This window comes from Phyllopteryx taeniolatus, chromosome 21 (assembly GCF_024500385.1).
Source record: "Phyllopteryx taeniolatus isolate TA_2022b chromosome 21, UOR_Ptae_1.2, whole genome shotgun sequence".
NCBI lineage: Eukaryota > Metazoa > Chordata > Actinopteri > Syngnathiformes > Syngnathidae > Phyllopteryx > Phyllopteryx taeniolatus.
The window spans coordinates 7,716,454-7,738,806 of record NC_084522.1 but is presented as its reverse complement, the minus strand read 5'-3'; the positions used below and the strand labels follow the sequence as shown (position 1 = coordinate 7,738,806).

Here is a 22,353-nt window from a genome sequence, read left to right as displayed (position 1 = left end):
TTTAGCTATACCTCTTCATATCCAGATGGCCTTTCGTCATGTGCGGCGTCTCGTGTTGAACACTCGCCCACATCCTCAGATCATTGGGGTCACTCGTCATTATTTAGCAGTCTGACTTTCAGTCTGGTCCTTTTTTGCTCTCGTTCTCAGTCAGTGTGAAAAATACAGAGCTATCTTTAGAAACAACCCGCTTAAACTTGTGCAGGTGATGTGGCGTATCGCCATTGTAGCAGTTCAGACTGTCCTTGCCTGCTATAAATGACTGTCATTGTTATTTTATGAGGCAGGTTAGCTGCAGTCCTCTCGTTTGTTACTACTGGTTTAGTTTGACCTTAACTGTAAAATCGACTCTTTCTAGCTTATATCTTCAGACATACTATTTTGGGCAAGTTTTTCCATTGTGTGTAAGGTTATTTTTTTGCATACATTTTAAAGTTGGTTTCCTCCTTTACCTCTGATGTGCTCAATAATCAGTGTCGTGACAGTCCAAAGAAAAGGTCCCTTGCAAGCAATTAAAGATGCGCCACATCTGAGTAAAGTGAGACCTTTTGAAGACCATTTTAATGTCAGACGAGCTTCGTGTGGACATTGTGACAACACAGGGTTCCTTTTTTCCCCCCGTGTCCCTTTAATTAGCATTTTTTGCTCCTTTTCCCCCCCACTTTATTCTGAAAGGTTTCATATATGAGTGTCTTTTAAAAAAAAATTGGAACCAGAGAGAGTGCTGATAACTTGCGGGTGGGGGAATCATTGTTTTCTAATGGTCTTTCTATGAATGTGTCATATTGAACTTATGAGCGGGGTATGTGCAGACCGATTTTTAACACCTTTACCAATTTTTAGGCGAATTCGCAAATGCTGAACTGCACATATGCGGTAGTTCTCTGTACTCGAAAACAAAATCCGGGTAATAATAGCCTCATTTATGTTGCTCTTTTATTCTGATAGTGGAGGCAGATTTGTCATGGATGACAAATTAAAGGTCAGGTGCAGAGGCCACGGTGTCACGAGGCAGCACCATGGTGACCGTCCGCATCATCAGTGGCCTTCACGCGACCATGCGCTCACTCGCCCGCCTCCTCGGCATTAACCTGACAGCCTGGAATGGTTTTGTTCTAGTTTCTCTATCTTGGCACAGTTTAGAATTCTCAGCGAGTGCTGAATGAATAAAAGATGCGCGAGTCACCACGGGAAGACTGGGGGGGAAGGGGGACAAAAAGATTTAGGTTCCTGCATCACGAGCCACGCCGGCGTGAGGCGGGGTTCTCTGTCTCGGAGGTGAAAAGAAGTTTGGCAACATTTAGCTGATAAAATAAACACCCCCTTTTGACAATTTAATGAAGCATTAACATTAATGTGAGTCTTTTTATCGTAAAGAGTAAACTGCCATCCGACCCAGGGTACCATCAATAATTTGTGGGCGATAGGGGCCAAGCCCTGCCACGAATAGCAAAAATCTGCTTCCCCAAAAAGTTTATTCAGCGGTACCTTGACTAGGGAGCCCGAATTTATGAGTTTTCGAGTTACATGCTTTTCTTTACTTTCTGTCCTGCAAGGAGCATGGAGAAGATGCTAACGTTCAACTAACAGCATGGTAAATGGCCAACCTTGAGCTGGAGTCAGAGTTCCTGACGTCGCCCACTGGGCACGTGAACACACGAATAGGACAGTGTGTTTGTGTGACTTTCGGCTTAATTGTTGTCAGTTTTTGTTACAATCCCCCTTTTAAAATAAATTGAATAATAGTTGAACGAACAGTTTTTACTGGCTTCTCATTTCAAAACTAGTTAATAGTAATATGAGGCGATCATACGTTCATATGGTTTCACAGCCCGTGCCTCTGAGAGAAAACATAACTACTATGTGGCCTGTGACAAGAATGACTTTGACACCCTTGCTTTACACTCTAGTACAAAATCTGCTAATAAACATGATCTGTTCTTGCCAAACCACGCAGCGGAAGGCCTGGTACTACCACCACTCATGAAAACACCAAACTCTTAGAGCAGGCGTTTACACGAAGCCAGGGAACGTCTAAACGATGTGCTGAACTGGAAGAAAGTATCAACAAAAGTTCAATTCAGCGGACGCTTTGGGGAGTGATAAAGCTTTATTTGTACCAACTTCAGGTTGGTCAAAGGCTTTAAGCAGAACATTATGATGCACCTGAAGTTAGTACAACCAAAATGTAATCACTTTCCAAAGCATCTGCTGAATCAAGTTTTTATTTTATTTTATTTTTTTAATTTCTTTTTTTAGATATGCTAACTACATGCAGCCCCTCAGATATCCTTGGCTTTGCATAAATGCCGGCCCTAGAAGTTTGGTGTTTTCCCATTCGTGGTGGCAAAAGCAGGAGTTATGCTGTTAATTGACAAAAACAGATCCTGTTTTGAGAAATTTGCCAAGGAGTAAATTGTACTACACGTTGGGGCAGTGTGACGCCATAAAGCTTCTCAAACTGGTGTGGAATTGTTGTCGGGGTAAAAAAAATTCTTGTCTAGCGGCAATTTTGCAACGCTGCCCGAATGTCAATCGGCGAGCCGTAGGCAAAGAATGATATGGTATGCTTACAAAAACTGCGAAGTATAAGCTGTCAAATGCTGATGGCCTCAAGTCTGTCCGAATGATACCTGAAATGAAATTGGAAAAAAAGGAAATGACTTTTGTGACAAAAAAAACTCTCAAAGAAAAGAGAAGTCATTGTCGCTGCTATTTTCTGTTACTGCTTTAGTTGGAGTCACAAAAAAAACATCATCAAGCGAAAGACTTTGCGGTCGTGTTTGTCTCTGCTCACTCGCCTCCTTTCTGTCTTTAATTCACAGTGTTTGAATGTGTAAAGCTGGGTGTTTGTAATAATAAAAATGCATCGCCATTAAAAGAGTTAGCGGTCTGGATGCAGAGCTCACTTTGTGACTGAGCTTTAAAATATGCCTGCCTGTTGCCTTCATCCCCAGGAACAGGAGTGGCTCACCTGCACAGAGTGAACACATGCTTTATTCAGGTGATGCATCATTCATTTGACGCTCGGGGCTCAAGTGGATGCAGCTGAGTCATTCCTCGCTGGCGTAAATTACAGCCTGGCATCGAGCTGCATACGTTGAGAGCGCACCGGGCCAATCAGCGGCTTTGTTATCTCGGAAGGCAACAAAAAAAACAACAACCCGAAAACAAATTATGCTACCATGCTCCTGTCACATTGCATTTTTTCTGTTTTAGCCCTGTCTATGCTGCATTAGCAGCAAGTGTGAACTACAGCGTTCCCCCATTATATCGCAGGTCACCCACCGTGGCTCTGTTACATCGCAGATTTTTTGTGGAATGTATCTACTTATATATCGTGATAATCTGTAATGCTTTTACTTTGTGGAAAAAGTGAGCCACAGTTGCTGATGCACTTTTAAGTAGTTTATTGCAAAACCCAGACACTGAACCCCTGTTCATTGCTTGGGATACATTGCAGATCCTTTTAAAAATTGACAACAAAAAAAAAAAATGTTTGACCCCTTCTACACACTTTAAAACATTTACTTGTTAAAAAGAGCAAGTTCAAATATGGTTAAAATGTGTGGGAGGGGTAAAATTATAAACAAAATGTTTTGTTTGCTTTTTAAAAAAATGGATTTTCACCTGTTGTGCGTTGGGCCTGGAACGTATCTTCCATGACGAACAGGAGGTCGTTTACTGTACAGTATTTGCATCGGGCAAATCTTTGTTCTATGGTTTTAAAGGAATTTTTGTCCCTTGTGTGTGCAGAGAAAGTGTTTGGGGAGTTTCTGAGGTGGGACCTGGAGAAGGTGTCATCTCACATGCCTCTTAAACCCGGCCAGGCTGTCACGTTGACAGTCGACATTAACGTCAAACTGGACTTCTCCGGTCAGGAGAACCTATTGCAGGACCTCAATGACGGTAAGCTGACCGTTCTAAAACTAATAAAAATAAATAAAAAAAACAATTAGCCCACTCTTTTGCACTTTTTGAGAGCTCCACGTGTACAGTTGAACCCTTGAAGTATCTGACCAAAATTTGAAAACCCTCTCCTATTATGTGAGATTTTCTCAGAAGCATGCATAGGAATCAACCCACAAGTATGTTTTGCTTTTTCCTTGTTCTTTTGTAATGTCACCACAGAAGGGCAGTGAAAAATGACTATAAAAACCTGGAACTCGAAGCCAATCATCAAATCATCATTCCCCATAGAAATGAATACATATGCCATTAATCTGTGCCATACACCCCCAAAACACAGTTTTGTAACAGGTTTTTTGATAAGTAAAATAGCACTCAAATAATGTACATTACAAAAACGTGACAGTAATTCAAAGAATTAACAGTTTGTGTGTCATGATTTCATGCACTTATTCATTGGGCTACTCCTTCTGGTGTGTACGCCTTGGCCACGTGGGGGCAGAACAATGCCTACAGACATACTACGCGCAGATTTGATGATGAAACACAGAAGAAGACTGTGGCAACTAAGCTAACTAATATTAGTCATGTTTCGCCTCGGATAACTGCATCCCTGTGAGTATTGTCATGTCTGTCTACATGCGTTGCTGCACCGTTTGTGTTTAACTATCTGTTGCTTGAAGGGTTATAACTTGTTCAACATCTATGCTCGCTTCGTTAACCCGTCTAAGGCTTTTGTATTGTACATTATTGAGCTTGTGGATATTCGTAAATTATGTGGTCTGGTGTAAATTATGTGGTCTGGTTAAATACACAAGATGTAAATTATTATTTTTTTTTTTGCTGGGAAGCTTGAAGCAAGTACTTGGCCTCATTTTCTTATTTTATTTTATTTTTTTAAGGATTGCTCTACATCTGCTCTTTGTAGTGAAGGTCACTGCCACCATCGTATACGCATAACAAAAATGTTTGCTCCCAAATTGAGACAAAAAAAATTGGCTGAGCGACAGCTTGTAAACCCAAATACCACCGTAAATTCTCATGGGCTTTCAAGTCCTTTCATTAGTTTCTAATTGCAAATCTTTTTTGTATGTGACGCTTGCCATCCATGGTTCGAGACCCCGTAACTAATTGTGAAGACAATCAATGCAACATGTGCACTATTTGTGCCAATGTACGCCAAGAATGAACTTTTCTATTAAGTATAGCCCTAATTGACTGAACTTGGTGAGAAGACAAGAGCGGTGGTTGCATTTTCTTCCTCCGTTAACGAGGATCAGACTGCCTTATTTCACATTCAGCATAACTGGAGAGAGGTCTTTAAGGTCTCTATTCCTCCATTTCACTCCCTGGATTCTAGCTTGCACTCATCCTTTCCTCTCATTTGTATTCCAAATTTGGAGAGGAAAAAAAAAAGGTTGACCTTCTTGTCTACCTGAGAGATCGTTCATTGTGTTCCTTCCTTCCTGTCATTTTTCCAAGTTCAAGCTCTTTCTTTTCCTTCTCGCTCCGGACCGCTGTACCTCTTCCTTGTGACTGTTGAAGCTCTTACTCTGATAAAAGTTAATGAGGGAACCATATGGACTGATGCCTGCACCACACTGATTTTTGTGCGTGTGTGTGCTTGTGTGTGTATGTGTGTGTTTTGTGGATCCAGATGACTGACAGAGTAAACACATACAGCACTCCGTGTTTATCTCCCTTCATGAGGTCATTTCAACGATTGCGTTCCACTGTTTTTAGTTAGCTGAGCAATACTCGAGGCCCTGAATAAAGGAGATAAGGCGTGGTACTGCCCAAGTAAGGGCTAAGAATGCTGTTGTTATGGCAATGCAATTTTCAGTCAACACATTGGATGCCATTAAACTGACATGTCAATGAAATAGCATAATTAACGGCAGATTAATGCTCTGGTGGACTTTTAACAAACTACCCCTGAACTATTGCCAAATATTACAGTGAACCTCATTTTGTCGTAGGGCATAAGCTGCAGACCCACCCGCGATAGTTGTAAATCTGCTGTATAGGGAGACCATGTCCTTCTGTCGGGCGGAAACCCTGTTTGTCCAAATGTCAATGTCAATTTCCCAATTTTTATCGATACTATTGGTCTGTCCCCATGTTGTCTGTTATTTTTATGCGTTACGAACCAATTTCGATTGTTGAAAATAACTAAGAAATCTATTACCGGTCTTGATTGCTCAACTGTCTGAGAAGTGTTGTAAAACTCCGCCTCTTCCCTCGCTCTGCGGGAGCCTGTGCAGCATTTTCGCCTCAAGTTATTTGTAGTATAGTTAGGTTAAATACATTAGAGTAAGCCTGTTTTGTTAAAAATTGATAAACGCATCTGTGCAGAAGGAACTGGTGAGCCACGAAGGCAAGTGCGTGAAGATCCATTTTCATCTATTAAACTGCTCAGTACATACAAACAGAGCATACAAAAACAATCACAGGCATTTCTTCTCACTTCTCTTTGGAAACAACAACTATTACTGGATTTTAGTCGGGGACTTTCTCTGCCTTCTTTTTGCTATTCTATTGCGCCGCAAGTCTTCTAGTACAGCTCGGTGCTGCCCAGCGGCACCACGTGGTACAATGCTGAAGATACGCAACTCTAATACAGACTGTATACTGTAAAAAAAAAAAAAAACATTTTTCAATTATTGACGGTGAATGAAACCTTCCTGTGTTAAATTCAGAAGCACTAGCTACACTGGCTCTGCATGCGTGCCCCCCCCCCCCCCCCCCCCAACCCCTCCCTTACTGTTTCTACCTCCTAAACCCCTTGAGCTCAAGCCAAACCAATCATTGCCTGGTGAAATAAAATGCACCACTAGCAGTGCACCCATGTGTGAATGTCATCACACACACCAGATATAAAAGAGAACAGGAAAAAAAATATCTAAAGGGGAAAAAAACCCTCTCCAGTCTGTTGTGAAATGCTGAGATATTTGCCTGGCAGTCAAACGGCATTGTGGGACCTTGCCTGGCGTAAGCTTCAATGCAACAGACGTTCATTCATATTCCAAAGTTACGCGCTATCACCGTGATTAAATTTGTTTTCACTGAAAACTAAACACGGTTAATCGCTTTCAAGCATTGGCGGCTTCGGCGTCATATGCCTCCATTATACTCGTGGCTAAGCCCTTTTGTCTGCAACGAGGGGACCGCAGACTGCAAACGTAAACGACAAAGACGGCAATGTGGACGGAATTTGTTTTATCCGCGCATGCATCATTTCCGACCAAGTTAGTCATTATTACCTGTTTTACTGTACCAGTAAAAACTAAACATTAAAACCGAGGAGCCCCTGTTTATCTTTTTAACCTCATTCATTCAATCCAACTGCAAGACAGACTATGCAAAATCCTTATGAGGCCTGTTGTTGAAGTTAAATGAAATTAACATCATTGGGTATAATCACTATTAATGAATTGATTCGCAAGGCTTTATTCACAGCCCCGCTTTAGGCCCGTCTCCTGACAGCCCCAGTTTGTAGCTCACGTGTCGGGCTAGTGTGCGTCAGAGATGCATTGTGTTAATATTAGTGCTTATTTATAGTCTGCGAGCTGAAGTGACTGATTGTCGTGCTACAGTATATCAGGCCCGGTAACTAATCATATCTTCTATTTGTATGCACATATGGAGAAGGTTAATCGATCAGCCTGATGGTTTTTTTGTTTGTTTTTTTGGCCCGGTGTACCTGGTGTCCTTTGTCAGCCGAGGCAGACGGGGGCACTTTAGACAAAGAAGACAGTCAGGAGAGAACATTCGACGCAGGCTGAGCCACGCCGATATATCCTCAAATGAGTTTATCCTTCACTTTTGCTCCGCCTTGAAACGACAACACCATAACTCAGGACCCGACAGGAGTGATGTCATCACTCGGGACAAATGGGCCTCGACTTGCAGGGAGCTTTATCATGTTAAATGCTATGAGTGTCGTACCTAATGACAGCGCTGCAGCCCCACATTGATGCACTGATCGTCTATGTGTAGGTGTAGGGACGGCAGCTCCACCCTCGGGTGCACCTTCACCGCAGTAAATAAGCATCCACAACCTATGCTGCTGGAGGGACTCAAACAGAGAAAGGTGGGGGAGGTGCTCTTTCTGTCCTGCTGTTCTTGTTTGTCCCTACATCGCAGCTCGTTTGTATTGCTGGCAGCAGCTGCGATCTTGCACTCCTGTTGTTGGCTTATTGTTTCGAGCTTGCCAAAAAATGCCCACTCCTTGCTCCGGCTTATAACGTGGTTCAACCACCGCAGCCCTGCTACGTTGCAGATTTTGTGGAATGTACAGTGGTGCCTTGACCTCTATGCTTATTTCATCCCCTAACCAAGCTCATAACTCATTTTCTTGCATATCAAGTACATTTTTCGAATTGAACTGAATTGAAATGCCATTAATCCGTTCCAGCTCTCTGAAAATAGCACTTTATTGTAAAATACATGAATACAAAAAGGTGGTAATCCATTCGACCAGGCCTCGCCTCTTAAAGGCACCTAACACACGGATACTACAATATATCCAGTATTTTCTATACTTTTTATGCTTGACATTTTCTTTTGTGTTTGACCTTTAGATTGTTTGAATATCTTTCAAGCGCGTGGAGGGGTAAAAAAACTAAAAAAAAAAAAATTGCTTTCTCCATATCGCAGATTTTCACCGACTGCGGGGGGAGGTCGGGAACGTATCCCGCATGTTGACCGGGGGTTCGTAAATTTGTAAATACGAGAACAGCGCTGCATTCATTGCATTCTGTTTGTACTACTTAAGCACAAGCTGCATTCCGCACAAACGCTGAGCTCGCACAATTCTGGAGAATAAGACTGATACGGATCGGAAGCGGGATGTAACCAAGGCGGTTATTGCGAGCGGTGCCACTGTTAATCACCCAATCCATGACTCACACGTCATGGGACATGGGGAATCATCTCTGCTGCCTTGAACAGGCTACACACCACAAAGCGTGAAAGTGTCTGTACATTGGTTGTTATACTGCGATCGTGCCTTGATGGAATGGGGTGAATTTGGTAATGCTTCAACAGGCGACAACGGGAAGTCAAGGCCTCCATACAGCGTAGCCTTCCTGACAGTTGGTTTAAAATCAACTGTCCCGACTGTATTTGAGTGCCAGTGAGAAGCTTTTGAGTAGGTTTATTGCTGTCACACTGCTCCATCGTGTTGTACAAATTACGCTATGCATGGCAATTTTATCGAAACAGGATCTGTTCTTGTCAAACCATGCAGTGGAAGGCCTGCTACTACCACCATTGATGAAAAACACGCAACTCCTACAGCAGGCAAAGGAAAGTCTATCCAGAAGGCTGCACTGGAAATAAGCATCAACACAAACTCAATTCAGCGGATGCTTCAGAGAGTGATTATGCCTTACCCAGACTGACTTCAGGTTGTTCAAAGGCTTCAAGGGAAGACTGTGTTGCTCAACAACTGAAAGTCTGTATGGGTAAAGTTTTATCACTCTTTGAAGCGTCCGCCAAATTTAGCTTTTGTTGATGCTGAGTTCCAGTGCGCGGCACGGTGGCCGACTGGTTAGAGCGTCAGCCTCACAGTTCTGAGGACCCGGGTTCAATCCCCGGCCCCGCCTGTGTGGAGTTTGCATGTTCTCCCCGTGCCTGCGTGGGTTTTCTCCGGGCACTCCGGTTTCCTCCCACATCCCAAAAACATGCATTAATTGAAGACTCTAAATTGCCCGTAAGCATGACTGTGAGTGCGAATGGTTGTTTGTTTCTATCTGCCCTGCGATTGGCTGGCAACCAGTTCAGGGTGTACCCCGCCTCCTGCCCGATGACAGCAGGGATAGGCTCCAGCACGCCCGCGACCCTAGTGAGGAGAAGCAGCTCAGAAAATGGAGTTCCAGTGCAGCCCTCCTGATTTGAAACACTTCATCTAGTAGTTTTCCTTTCAGCCTTCTGCTGGGTGATTTGGTAAGAACAGATCCTGTTTTGAGAAACCTGCCATAGGTAGCATACGCTGCATATTACGTGTTAGACCAGTTGGCGCTAACCTGCAGTCGGACAAAAAAGATTCTTGTCAGGCGGCAACATGTCTCCCATGTCAATGTCAAAGTTGCGTTGCATAAGCTGCCAAATGCTGATGACCTCACGTCTGTCCAAATGATACCCGAAACAAAAATGAAAACAAAAAAAGAATTGTATAGTGATTTTTGGGACACCCTGTATGCACTTTACATCCTCTGCCGACAACTGCTCGTGCATGTCTTTTGAGGATTCGCCACAAAGGCAGTCCAGGGGACGATTCATTGCTGCTTGCAACGTTCATTACTCTTGTTTTTTTTTTTTTTCCCCAATTGAATTTCCCAGTTGAAAATTTCTGAAATGATTCACCATCTTGGGCTCTCTTCAGAAAACTCCTCCATGTAGGTGTACTATTTCTTCCATCAATCTGTTCTGTATTGCATTGCAAACTTAGGTGCTTATGCTGTCATGGTAAATTTAGTTCCCTCTAAATCTAGCAGTTATGCTTTGAGAATGTGAGAAAAAAACAGCAACTTCCAATTGGTTCTGTATACCAAGCTGTGCCTATTCTAATTCATCCAAAACCTATTTGCTTACAAAGCCAATTCATTTTGTTTCCTCCTCCCTGGGGGGAAAACGATGCAGCGCTCTGCTCTGCTGACGTCACAGACACATGTTGGTACATCTGACGTGAGATTGTTGGCTCCGGGTTCTTTTGATCATGGACGGAGTGCAATAAAGGCAACAGCCATAGTTTCACAGCTGCTCCCATGTTTCCAATTGCGTTCAAGGTCGCCGTGAATTTACACAATTAACAAATCGAGGAGGCTGTCTGGTAATTTTGATCAAAGTAAAGATTTGCACAGAAGGTCGAAAGTGGACGTACTAATCAAGGGTATTCAAACAATGAACAGCAAAATCCTTGTGAATTCTCTCACAGACTGCTGATATTTAACTTTGTGAATGTTCTTCTTTCCCCTGATGCTCTGCTTGCCTCCGATTACAAATAACCTTGCTACTTTCGCTGACGCTGCTTCCTTTTTTTTTTTTTTTTTTGTGGGATTTTGTAGATGGAATCAGTGTGACAGGCCTGCCAATCTCCAGCCCTTTGCGTCAAGTCCTCAAGCCCAGGCCCGAAAGCAAGCCTGTCAGCGGCGAGTCCGGCAAGGGGGAGTACAGTCATATTAAGGTAAATAAATGACACAAGCCTATTGGGAAGTGCATCGATGCATGAAGATGCAAGCGGTCATTGTCTTTATATTTATGACTGGAGCAAAACATGCTACCAAGTCTCAGCTTGTTGTACTCAACCATGAATAAAACATGTTGTGTCTGCAGATAAAAGTTCAGTCAAAGTGCAAAGGGATAATACGGTGTGTGACAGACAGGAGAGGAAAATTGGTGGAGTTGGAGAGGAAGGATAGGTTGGCAATTAACTCAAGTGATGTGATCTGTACCGGGGATTATTTTCTTTTCGTCTACCTGCTGCGGGGTCACCTGCAGTCTTGAGAACTGCAATTTTGGTGGCTTGCCCGGAACAACACACACAAAAAAAGTACATGTTCCTCTCTTCAGAACAGAACATGACATTGAGACTCTCATTTGAGATTCCAATCAATATTGTTGTTGTGATCTCACCTAGATTGCTCGTCGCTACATTGTGAGTCAATACACTGTTTGCTATTTTGTATTTTCACACGTGGGGTCAGCACTTCATCACCAATTGCACGTGTTTTCCTTGCCCGATTGAGGGGGGTCTGATCAGGGCATATTGTCAAGCTTTGTCAACTGTGGGCCTGTGAATCACTCTGAGACTCTTTTGCTATACAAATAAACTTGACTTGTCAGATAGTGTAGCATGCAGTGATCACCTTTTCGGGACTCGGCAGCTCACAAAACATTTACTTTGTTGTGTAATTTTACACCTAATGGTTATGCAGGCACTCAAGAGTTTGCATTTTCCATAATATATGTCCCCTTTAAGAGCTTCTTGCCAAAGCTAATAGAAGTGCGCCTTAAAGTTGGATGCAAGGAAACGTCCTTTTCTTTTCATAGAGGGGTCTGCTCAATAAAGTACTCTAGTACATTTATTTTGGGTTTCCTACTGCATGACTCAGAGTTGCTATTTTGTTTCAAGAAGTTTGGCTCAAAACCTTAGAGCCCGGGGAGACATCTTACATTGATCACCACATCCCTTGGCAAACATTTTAAACGTGTACAAATTATGCTATAACCTTACCCGTGTTTGCAATCTGTTTACTGCACTATGGTCTTCTCACTGACCTTTTCGTCGCTCAATCTTGGTGACATTTTTGCCAACGAGTACCAGAGACACGTAGGATTGAAAAAAATTTGCTGCACCCAGTTGAAGCAAATCCCTTGCTCACCTCTTCCAGCTCTGATGGAATCAGATTGTGTCTGCAATGAATGCTGAGCCTTTTGTTATCTCCAGAGTGCTGTGCTGATTGCCCATGTGACTGAGATGGCTGCTTTCAAAGTTTTTTTGGGGGGGGGGGGATTTGGAATGCCAGCATCCTCTATTGTGGAGATGCGTTACGGGTAACTTGACTGGTAGTCTGGGAATATGAGAAAATAAAATTAAATTTCAGATGCTTAATGTGCCATAATGTGGACCTGTTCCTTCAATTAACCTTTATATGACTTCAGTGTAAGATGATGCCACAGAAACATAAGACAAAAATGTGCCACCCCATCTCCCGAAGACACACAGAGGCAATTATGTTTAATATGTCGACGTTGCTGCTAAGATGCATCCATGGCAATTCATTGTCCCGAGGATCATGTCTTGTTACTGCATTGCAGATATTGCGTGCAAGTGTATGTTCCAATGCTGAGGACCGCACAATTTTTCCAATTTGAAAGAAAACAGTCCCATTAATGGAGTGATTTGAAAGACATACTTTAACTCTAAACAAGTTACTAAGGGAAAATAAAATATTGTAATATAGTTAAAAAACAGACAACTTTAGTATATTTCGCTTTCTGTTTAGTTACGCTGCCATAGTTGGCTTATAAACTTTGATATGACAAAGTCTGTAATACGTGATAATTGGGACACTTTTGTTTAAATGAATCCAGAAGCAATATTGCAAACAAATATGACTGGTTATGGACAATGTGTGACTTGTTGACGAATAAACCACAAAGGTTCACAGACATTAATTGGAATTCAATACCATTATTTCCCAGACATATGGACAAGACAAAATGACATTACCCACGTGTATATGTGGATTTTTGCAAAAAACGAAAAGAAAAAGGACATAAGAGGTAAATGTTACAAATCCAAAACCATATAACTCTAACAATCAACATTTCAGACCCATCCGTGAGATGAAAATCCACAATTACAGAGAGACCATTTAAAATATATATTTTAACCCCTCCCACACGCTTTAAACACATTTAAACATTAAAGCACACTAAGTATTCCTTAGCACCTGTTGTCACAGTTCTCCAAATAACAAGCAATGCATGCTTGCTTTAAGCTGTTTGTCACTCACAGTTGAAGTTTACTGTAAACCTAACATAAAATAGAATTAAATATTGCATATTTAAACTAAAATGTTCAAAAGAACCATATAATTTCTTCTAACCAAAGTCCGCTATCTTATTGCTAACACATAATGAGAAACGCCAAAGACTGGCTAAGCATAGATGTTACTGTGATTAGAGTACAAACCTCCAATCAATTAACAATTATTATGGGTACTGCTAGATATTTGTGACCTTGGGATCTGTTGAGCAAACTTAAAACCAACAAACAAGATTGTACAATAGGATTAAAGTGAATGTTTGTTTGCAACAATTATTGGCCATTTGATCGAAACGGCTGCTGCCGCCGCCGTTGGCGCTGAGCTTAATGAGAAGCGGACCATTATCTTGTTTCGAAACCAGATGGCCTGAAGGGATATGATTTTGGTGTATTTGTGCATTTGTCACGACCACAGACAACATCTGCATCGGATTTGAATACAACACGTGTCTGATGGTTGCGATTGGCAAAACTTCTTTAGCGCTAATCACATTGTGTGAGGAGGAAAAAAAAAAAGCACAGTCGTCTTCCTCCCTCCTGCCTGCCAGCCAGCCGTAGTGCTATTTTTAGCCGGCGAGTGATGCAGACGGCGCTTCAGCTCCCCGATCCCAGCTTGCGATACCCATATTTATAACTGCCACAGCTGTCTGCCCAAATGTGATCCTCCAGCTTAGTGACCAAATGACGTTCTCTCTCTTGGCTCGGTAATAAAACAACTTCCTCTTCACCCCTGTCCTTTCGCTTGTTTATCATCATCATCATCATCGTCATCAGGTGTAGGGTTGACTTTGAAAGAGCCTCTGCTTTTCAAGGTGGAGCTTTACTCTCGGGCTGCTCATATGTAGCTAAGTGAAGACTTTCACATTTGCAATCCCTTTTATATAGCTTTTTTAGTTCACAGCTTACTTGTTGCGCACACCACAGAGCAGTGTTTCCAAGGCACATACAGTATTTTACACTAGAAAAATCTCATGTCTCACCACCAAACAAAAATGTCACGAAAAGTAGATATGTTCGCATGTGATAGGCAGCAGGCCCAGCTGTGAACAGCTAGAATTTGTCATTAAAGCCCTTCACAAAGGCTTATAATGGTACAAGGTTGCCACCCGATGGCGCCAAAGTCAAACTTTAATATTAGACAAGGCAATTACCTGTCTAAATGAAGCTCCTCCCTTCACGTCCGCATTAATACACTAAGATGCCACATAATGGCGCCGAAGCAACACTTATATAAGATGGGGCTTTGGCTGAGCAGAAAAAAAGCCAATCTAATAGATTCCAGAAAACAAAAAAATCACTAGTAGGTGAAGTCACAAGTAACAATTTGCAAATATGCTCGGGAACACTACTGAAATAATGATGATCTCCTCTTAATTTACTCACAAATTTAGATTTGATGTGAAATCTGCGGCTGTTTAGTGAACATGAAGGCATTATTCTGTGGTATGAATGGCAAAAGGTACATACACTGGTATTTGTACCTTCTTCCTTTTAGTGGAAGAGCATTTAATTGTTCTGCCTGGCACTATACACAGTTAGTACAGATAGATAAACAAAGGACCATTTCTTACAGTAAATAAATAATACATTTTGAACCAACTAAGTGAAATTGGATTATTTACTGCAGCGCACAGTGGTTGGGAATCACCAATGTCGAGAATGTGAATAAAAAATTTTCTTTCAGAAAACAAATCCCTGTGTCCCTTCAGCTCTCCTATTCGTGTAAAATCAAGTAGTAAACACACATTTTTAAGGCCTTAATTATCCTTAAAAATTATACCTAATCCTTAAATCTGCTGTTCAGTCGTCTTTAAAAAAAATAAATAAATAAATAAATCCATACATACGGTAAACTATGTTGCTATATTTTCTACAGAAATGTTTGTAAAGTATTTGCAATCTGTTTTTTGCATTTTAACATAAATATTGGATTGGAGTGAGCGGAACCATCACAAATCCTATCAGATCTACTATAGAAAATTTAAGATATCAAATCTATATTACCTATTCCTAATGCTCATTTATTGAATGAGAGGTGTTGAATTTGATTGGCATCCTTAAAAAACAGTCTTAAATTTGGCACTAATAAAAGAGAGATTCCTTCAGAGAATGGAGACGACAACTAACAATATTTAAACATTTATCAGCAGCAAAAATGGCACAACATTTAAAGACCAAAGAACAACAAAAACGGTTCAACTAAAAATTAGGATTTAGAGGGTGGTTTTGCTATCTGACTGTTTTTTTCCATGAATCGAGCACAGCTGTTGTGGACACGAGTCCGTATTATTTATGAAACTGTGGTGCAGCAACAGTGCACTCGCTACCATCCAGACAAAAATACTGAAACGACGGTAAAGTATTGCAAAAAGTTTGAAAGCCTTATTAGTTTCTCCGTGCGGTTCTATATTACGGTGCTATATTTCCATCCCAGACTGGAGACAAACGCCTCCTTCAGTGAAAGATTTGGCCTTATTTAACACAACTGTCTCCACCGACGCCTCGGGGGGACAACACACGGACTAAATAAACCATCCATCCTCTTGTGGCAGCGAGCTCGGTGTGGCGCGCGGCAATCTGTCAAATGACGTCTATTTTTAGCCCTCGCTGTCAGGGCTCTGAAAGTTTACTGCTGCGTAGCAGGCCGCGCTTTGCCCGGAAATGTTAGACGAGGGGGTAATTGAGACCTAATCGAGAGGCTGTGTCATCATCGGTGGGTTCACGGTATCTACGGTGTGATTCCTATAAGCCACTTTATTACCTCTGCCAAGGAGCAACCCGGTTTCATTGTTTCTCGTGAGTTTTTGGTATCTTATGGTTGGTATTCTTCCAAGGATGTTCATGCACTAATGATGTCAGAACATCATATTTTTCTTTGGAATCTATCCCCCAGTTCACCCATTGACAAACTCACCTTAGGCATTTTTTGTGTGCTTTTTCTTAAATGCCCTACAATGCCACAAAATCCCATCAAAGCCCTGTCTAAATAGGAATTGGTGTCACAGAAGTATGTTTAAGTAATGCATCTCAACTGAAAGGCAATTATGTTGGGGAGAAGCTACGTTTAGCCTTGGTTTGGAACTTACACACACTTCCGGTGCATTTTTTTCAAAATCAAATCATCAGTAAGCAATAATGTTGTAGGGTGAGTTAGAAATTATATTGAAGTTTTTTTTTGGGATCTTAGTTTTTTGCTATTTGCAGCAAGGCCCAGTTCTGGGGAATTTCTGGGTATTATCAAGATGCAAGGGGTCAGTTCCATTCCTGTGGAGGTGACATAACCAAATTTGTCAGAATGTTCCGTAGTGAGCGGCACGGTGGACGACTGGTTAGAGCATCTGCCTCACAGTTCTGAGGAGCGGGGTTCAATCCCCGGCCCCGCCTGTGTGGCGTTTGCGTGTTCTCCCCTTGCCTGCGTGGGTTTTCTCTGGGCACTCTGCTTTCTTCCCACATCCCAAAAACATGCTTGGTAGGTTAACTGACAACTCTAAATTGCCCATAGGTGTGACTGTGAGTGCGAATGGTTGTTTGTTTGTATGTGCCCTGCGATTGGCTGGCAACCAGTTCAGGGTGTACCCCGCCTCTTGCCCAATGATGGCTGGGATAGGCTCCAGCACGCCTGTGACCCTAGTGAGGAGAAGCGCCTCAGAAAATGGATGGATAGATGGATGTTCCGTAGTGTAGCAGTAACCTACGTTAACCTAAAACAGTAGTAAAGTCTTAGGTAAAGTAAATATTTGTTTGAAAAACACTTTTGGGCCATACATATAAAACAAATAAATGAAAAGCACTAAATCTGCTTTCCTTTCCCGATCTGTTCTTATGCTGTTGTGTTAGTAGGTGACAGTTCTCTAATCACTTGTCTTCCTTCATAAACTGTCCATCCATATTTTAGGCAGCAGCATGGTAAGCTAGTGGTTAGCACATCTATGTCACAGTTGTGAGATTCCGTTCCCGCCTGCCTGTGTGGAAAATTGTTGTTCTCGTTCTTTTTGGGGATTTCTCTGGGTACTCCCAAATTCCAAAAATCTGCATTTTTAGGTTCATTGAAGACTCTAATTTGTTCATAGTTTTGAGTGTGCGAGGTTGTTTGTACATGTGTCCTGCAATTGACTGTCGGCCAGTCCGTGTTTGACCCGCAACCCTATGGAGGGCAAACACTCGAGAAAAAAGATGGATTGATATTCTTGGATGTATTTGAAGGCTGCAAACGCCATCTGTGCCGCTTCTACCTTCGCCACTTTATCAGTGCACTGCAGTCTGTAGACCAGCACGCCTTAACAAAAAGCACATCCCTCACACGGCGGCGATAAATGACGACAGGCCATGAGTGTGACAAAGTGGAAGGATTGATGAGACGCAAGGTGCGGGGAACCCATCACAGAGAAGCTTCTGATTGTGGAATCCCTCAGAGAAGGGGATTGGGACGCTGGCAGATTTTTTCTTCAGCCTTTTCACCTGTCACATGACGCTCGTTTCCAGTGACGTCTTTTGCGGAAGCCACGTTTGCTTTAATACCACGTCCCAACACCTCGCTCTCTCGTGCCTTGAATAGTTGTTTGACACAAAATGTAATTATAGGCCTCTTTGTTTCTTTTGTTTTTCTACTTGATGATAATTACACTGTATTAATCACACCACTGCATTTTCTTTTGACTGCAAATGTTGAGTGGTTTCCTGGAGGAGTACCACTTCCACTTAGATTGTCAAATTAGACCTTTGGGATACAATAAAAGGAGGGATACTAATGTTTGAGTGAATTCTGAAAATGGTTCTCTTGACTTCCTCGATGAGTCAGCAAACCTGTTGTCGTACCCGCATTGCCGGAGAGTCAGCGTAGCATTTTCCATCAAATTCATAGCGCGTGCTCGCAGCGAGTGGGGAGTGGGGGCCATTTCATCCTAGCAAGACGAGCGTTACAGTCCTGTTAGGAATTGGAATATTTCCAGTTGGAGACTTTTTGTTTCTGAACATCTAGTTTTTTCATATTACATGCACCTGTAGGAAGCCAATAACATCTTATTTTATGTGGTGGAGTGCCTCCCTTAAGTGCCATGTGTCCCGTTCATTGCACCTGACTATCATGGCTATCATGAACCTTTATTCCCTCGCTCATTCTCACGTCTTCAACCTGGTCCTTGTTGTCTTGTTATTAGCGCTGTTGTATGGTCCCCGCATTTGTCTTCAATTCTTGTTGGTTTATCACAGCTATCCTTGATATTCTTGTCATTTTATTGGTTTAGCACTGGGTTCTTAAACGTTTTGGGTCCAGAGATGCCTTGCATGGGAGACATTTTACCAAGCACCCACCCATAATCCTAAAATCAACTAAAGTTACTACGTACATAAGTACATTTTATTTATTTATATAGCAGTTTTCAGAGAGAGAGAGAGAGAGAGAGGACTCGTACTTGACATAGTTATAGAATAGCCATACATACTGTATATAAAATAAAGAAACATTTTACATGTTACAGTTAATACAAATAAAGCAATATAGTCTTTCTGGAATGCCTGTCTATACACGATGTGTCTTTACCTGCGTTTTAAAATGTCCACTAAAGAGGCAGCTCTTGGCCTAAAAGGAAGTGCATCACACAATTTGGAGTTGTGAAATGCCCTATCAACTTAAATATTTATTGATTTATTCTTTTGTGAGGGACAGCAAAAGGGAATCAGTGACCTAACAGGAGAATCAAATGACACCAAATCCACCAATTATGGAGGAGCCTGACCATTGAGGGCTCTGTAACTGACTGTTAAAATCTTGTACTGAATCCTAAAATGAACTGGAGCCAGCAGTTCAGGGTTTCTTTTGCTCTTACCTTATTATTGGAAGGTAAACTTTTGTTTGTTTGTTGTAACCCTCATGGACACGAGACTACACTTTCATGTGGACGGCTGGTACTGGTGACGTGTCCGACCATTGTAGTCAATGACAGCGTAATTGGCAAGTTTTTTTTTTATTCTTATTTTTTTTGCGGCATATTAAATTAGTGATTGGACATGAATTTGGGCTGATGTGTTGATGTGCAACGGTATATGATAGCAATTTAAGTTATAATACTAACTTGAATGCTGCCGGTGTTTGGTAACTCAAGCAAGATGTCTTTTTTATTTATTTTTTTTATTTCCTATAAATATTCCAAAAAGATGTTGACCAGTAAAATACAATGACTTGCAAACGATTTTATAGTGGTTATTCTATGCTTCGGTTTGCACAGATACTGGAAATAAACTTAAGCGTAATTTTTAGTTATGTATACGCCGTTGTCCAAGAATAGAATACTTATTATCTTTAAGATCCATTACTCACGAGTCTGTAATGAATCATGATAAAGTTCGCTCTGTTGACTCTTCTAGCTGTGTGTACCTGCAGCAGCCGTATGCAAGCCGACCGGCATGTAATTATTAGAGTCAAGCATTTCATCATACTTACTGGACTTGAATTCATGTGTGAAATCCAGTCAGCCAGGCCGAGCGTGCCTCCATATGCCGCCGCCCTCTGTGACTGCATCCCTGTACAACCGTATTGCAGTCACCAGAACAGGATATTTGGATGCCACCATGCTGCGCCATCCATTCCACTTGCTTTCTTACTTGACAGGTAATTGTTGGTGATGTGTGTGTGCTTGTGTGTAGAAAGCAAAGTATAATAAACAGTTTGTAGGGATTTAAAAAAAGAAATAAAATGTCTGGCGCAAATGTCTACTCATGTGTTGCAATGTAATTCATCATTTTTTCAAACGTTTGGATTCTCTGGCTTTCAGCTCCATTTGTCTTATCTGCAGGGGTGAGAAATAACAAAATACATATAACTGTACTTCAGTAGATTTTTTTTCAGGTATCTGTACTTGACGTGACCATTTATTTTTCTGAAGACATTTTCCATTGACTCCTTACATTTGAAAACTGACTTCAGTACGTTCTACTCTTTAGTGTCAAAATAGGCTTGCTTTTTTTCAACTCCCGCAGATGATGTAAATAGAGAGAGGTAAAGTCGACCACAGTTGAGATCTTGACTGATTAAAATCTTATGGTCTTATAAAGTGGGGGAAAGTAAAAAAAAAAGACAGCAGTGACATGGAGGAATGTGAACCAGGAAGCCTTAAGGAGCTGTTCACCCTCTATGGCCTTACTTAAGGGAATTGTTGAATGATTTGTAGTGAATTTGTTGTTTTGTGCTACCCTAAAACCACCGCCGTCTGGCGTTCAAAATTTATTCTTCTAATCTGAAAAACACATACAAGAAAGGCATATTTTTCTGTTATCATTAATTAGCAAGTTTAGCAATTTTTGTTACGTAGTTCCCAAAGTGAGCAAAGCTATGGGAACACGTTGGTAGCATATATATATATATATATATATATATATATATATATATATATATATGTATATATATATATATATATATATATGTATATATATATATATATGTATGTATATGTATATATATATATATATGTATGTATATGTATATATATATATATGTGTATGTATATGTATATATATATATATGTATGTATATGTATATATATATATATATGTATGTATATGTATATATATATATATGTATGTATATATGTATATGTATATATATATATATGTATATGTATATATATATATATATATGTATATATATATATATATATATGTGACATATAACGTGATTTGGTTTTCTTCAAGTACGAGCACTATGTGAGTTAATACAATAGGGAAAATATTTATTTGCAGACACGCTTTTTTTTTTTTACTTTGGTAAATAAGTAAATTTCAGATTGGTACTTTTAATACATATCTTTTTTTTTTTTTTACTGATGTACAGGAGTTGAATCAGTACTTCTACAACCACAGGGTTGCATAAAAGAGCTTCCCTGTTTGAGGCAACTAACGGTTCAGTGTTTGCCTTGAATCACACTTGAATAGATGCTGTGCTTCCTCGCGTGTCTGGGGATACTTAAAAACATCTTTCATTTTCAAGCTATATTGTCAAGAGAAAAGATTTAGAGTCAGCAGTTTTGAAGTGCGTATCACAATACCCCAAGGCATTGTTTTGGTGGAGAGTGAAACTTTAGAAACAAATATGCAATAAAGCATTTATTAGACCACCACCCAATATAAGGTTTATGTTACAGTTGCCTAAAATTAACAGCAATGTAATTACAGTAATTACCAAAACCATTTGTTGTGTTTTTGATGAGTGGTTTGCATTAACCTAGCAGTGTATTGTTTGTACCTTTTGTTCACTCAAGGTTGTTGTGAGCGCTTCAACATACTTCCTTGGCACCAATCGCCTCTTCCTTGTTAGACAGGGATATGGATGCATCTTGTGACACCTTAGGGTATTACTGATATAGCACAAAAACTCATGAATAGCAGAGTGCCTCAATGAATAGCTAAGGACAGTTTCTACAGAAACAATCAATAGCGTAACACAAGTATTCAATGTACCTGGAAATGAAAAGCTGATATGCCAAAACCAGATGCTTTTAGTCTACACCAAATATAAAGGAATCAGCCTATTTTAGTAGTTATAACTGAAGTCTTTTAGGAAGCCATAAAGCTGGCAGGCAGACTGTATAGATACAGTGCTCTCATTTAGTGATGGATTTCACATAAATGACATTAAATGGGGTAATCTGTTCATTGACAACGTTGGTGTTTTGAAGGCAACTCCCCCACAGCACAACCGAAAGCTATCAACAGGATGTTTTCTTCTAAACTCGACACTGTTGTATCTCAACTAAGCACCCTGGAGGTGAGCCGATTGTTTCAGTGATTGACACCAGGTGTACACACGAGATGCGGTCCCAGCAGTACTCCAGATAGCTATATTGCATCTGCATGGCCTCAAGTCAGAGCTCAAGTTTTCCATCGGGGCCAGCACC

The 22,353-nt window shown here is 41.0% G+C and overlaps 1 protein-coding gene across 6 annotated transcripts in view; it reads left to right on the top strand.

Annotated features, from left to right (window-relative positions):
- Positions 1 to 22,353, top strand: part of trappc9 (trafficking protein particle complex subunit 9) — a 121,515-nt gene that overhangs the window by 38,165 nt on the left and 60,997 nt on the right. For all 6 annotated transcript variants that reach the window (XM_061759757.1, XM_061759756.1, XM_061759755.1 and 3 more), the window contains 2 exons: positions 3,757 to 3,909; positions 10,980 to 11,098. In XM_061759757.1, the coding sequence (XP_061615741.1) occupies positions 3,757 to 3,909; positions 10,980 to 11,098 (272 nt within the window). The remainder of the gene's footprint in view (positions 1 to 3,756; positions 3,910 to 10,979; positions 11,099 to 22,353) is intronic.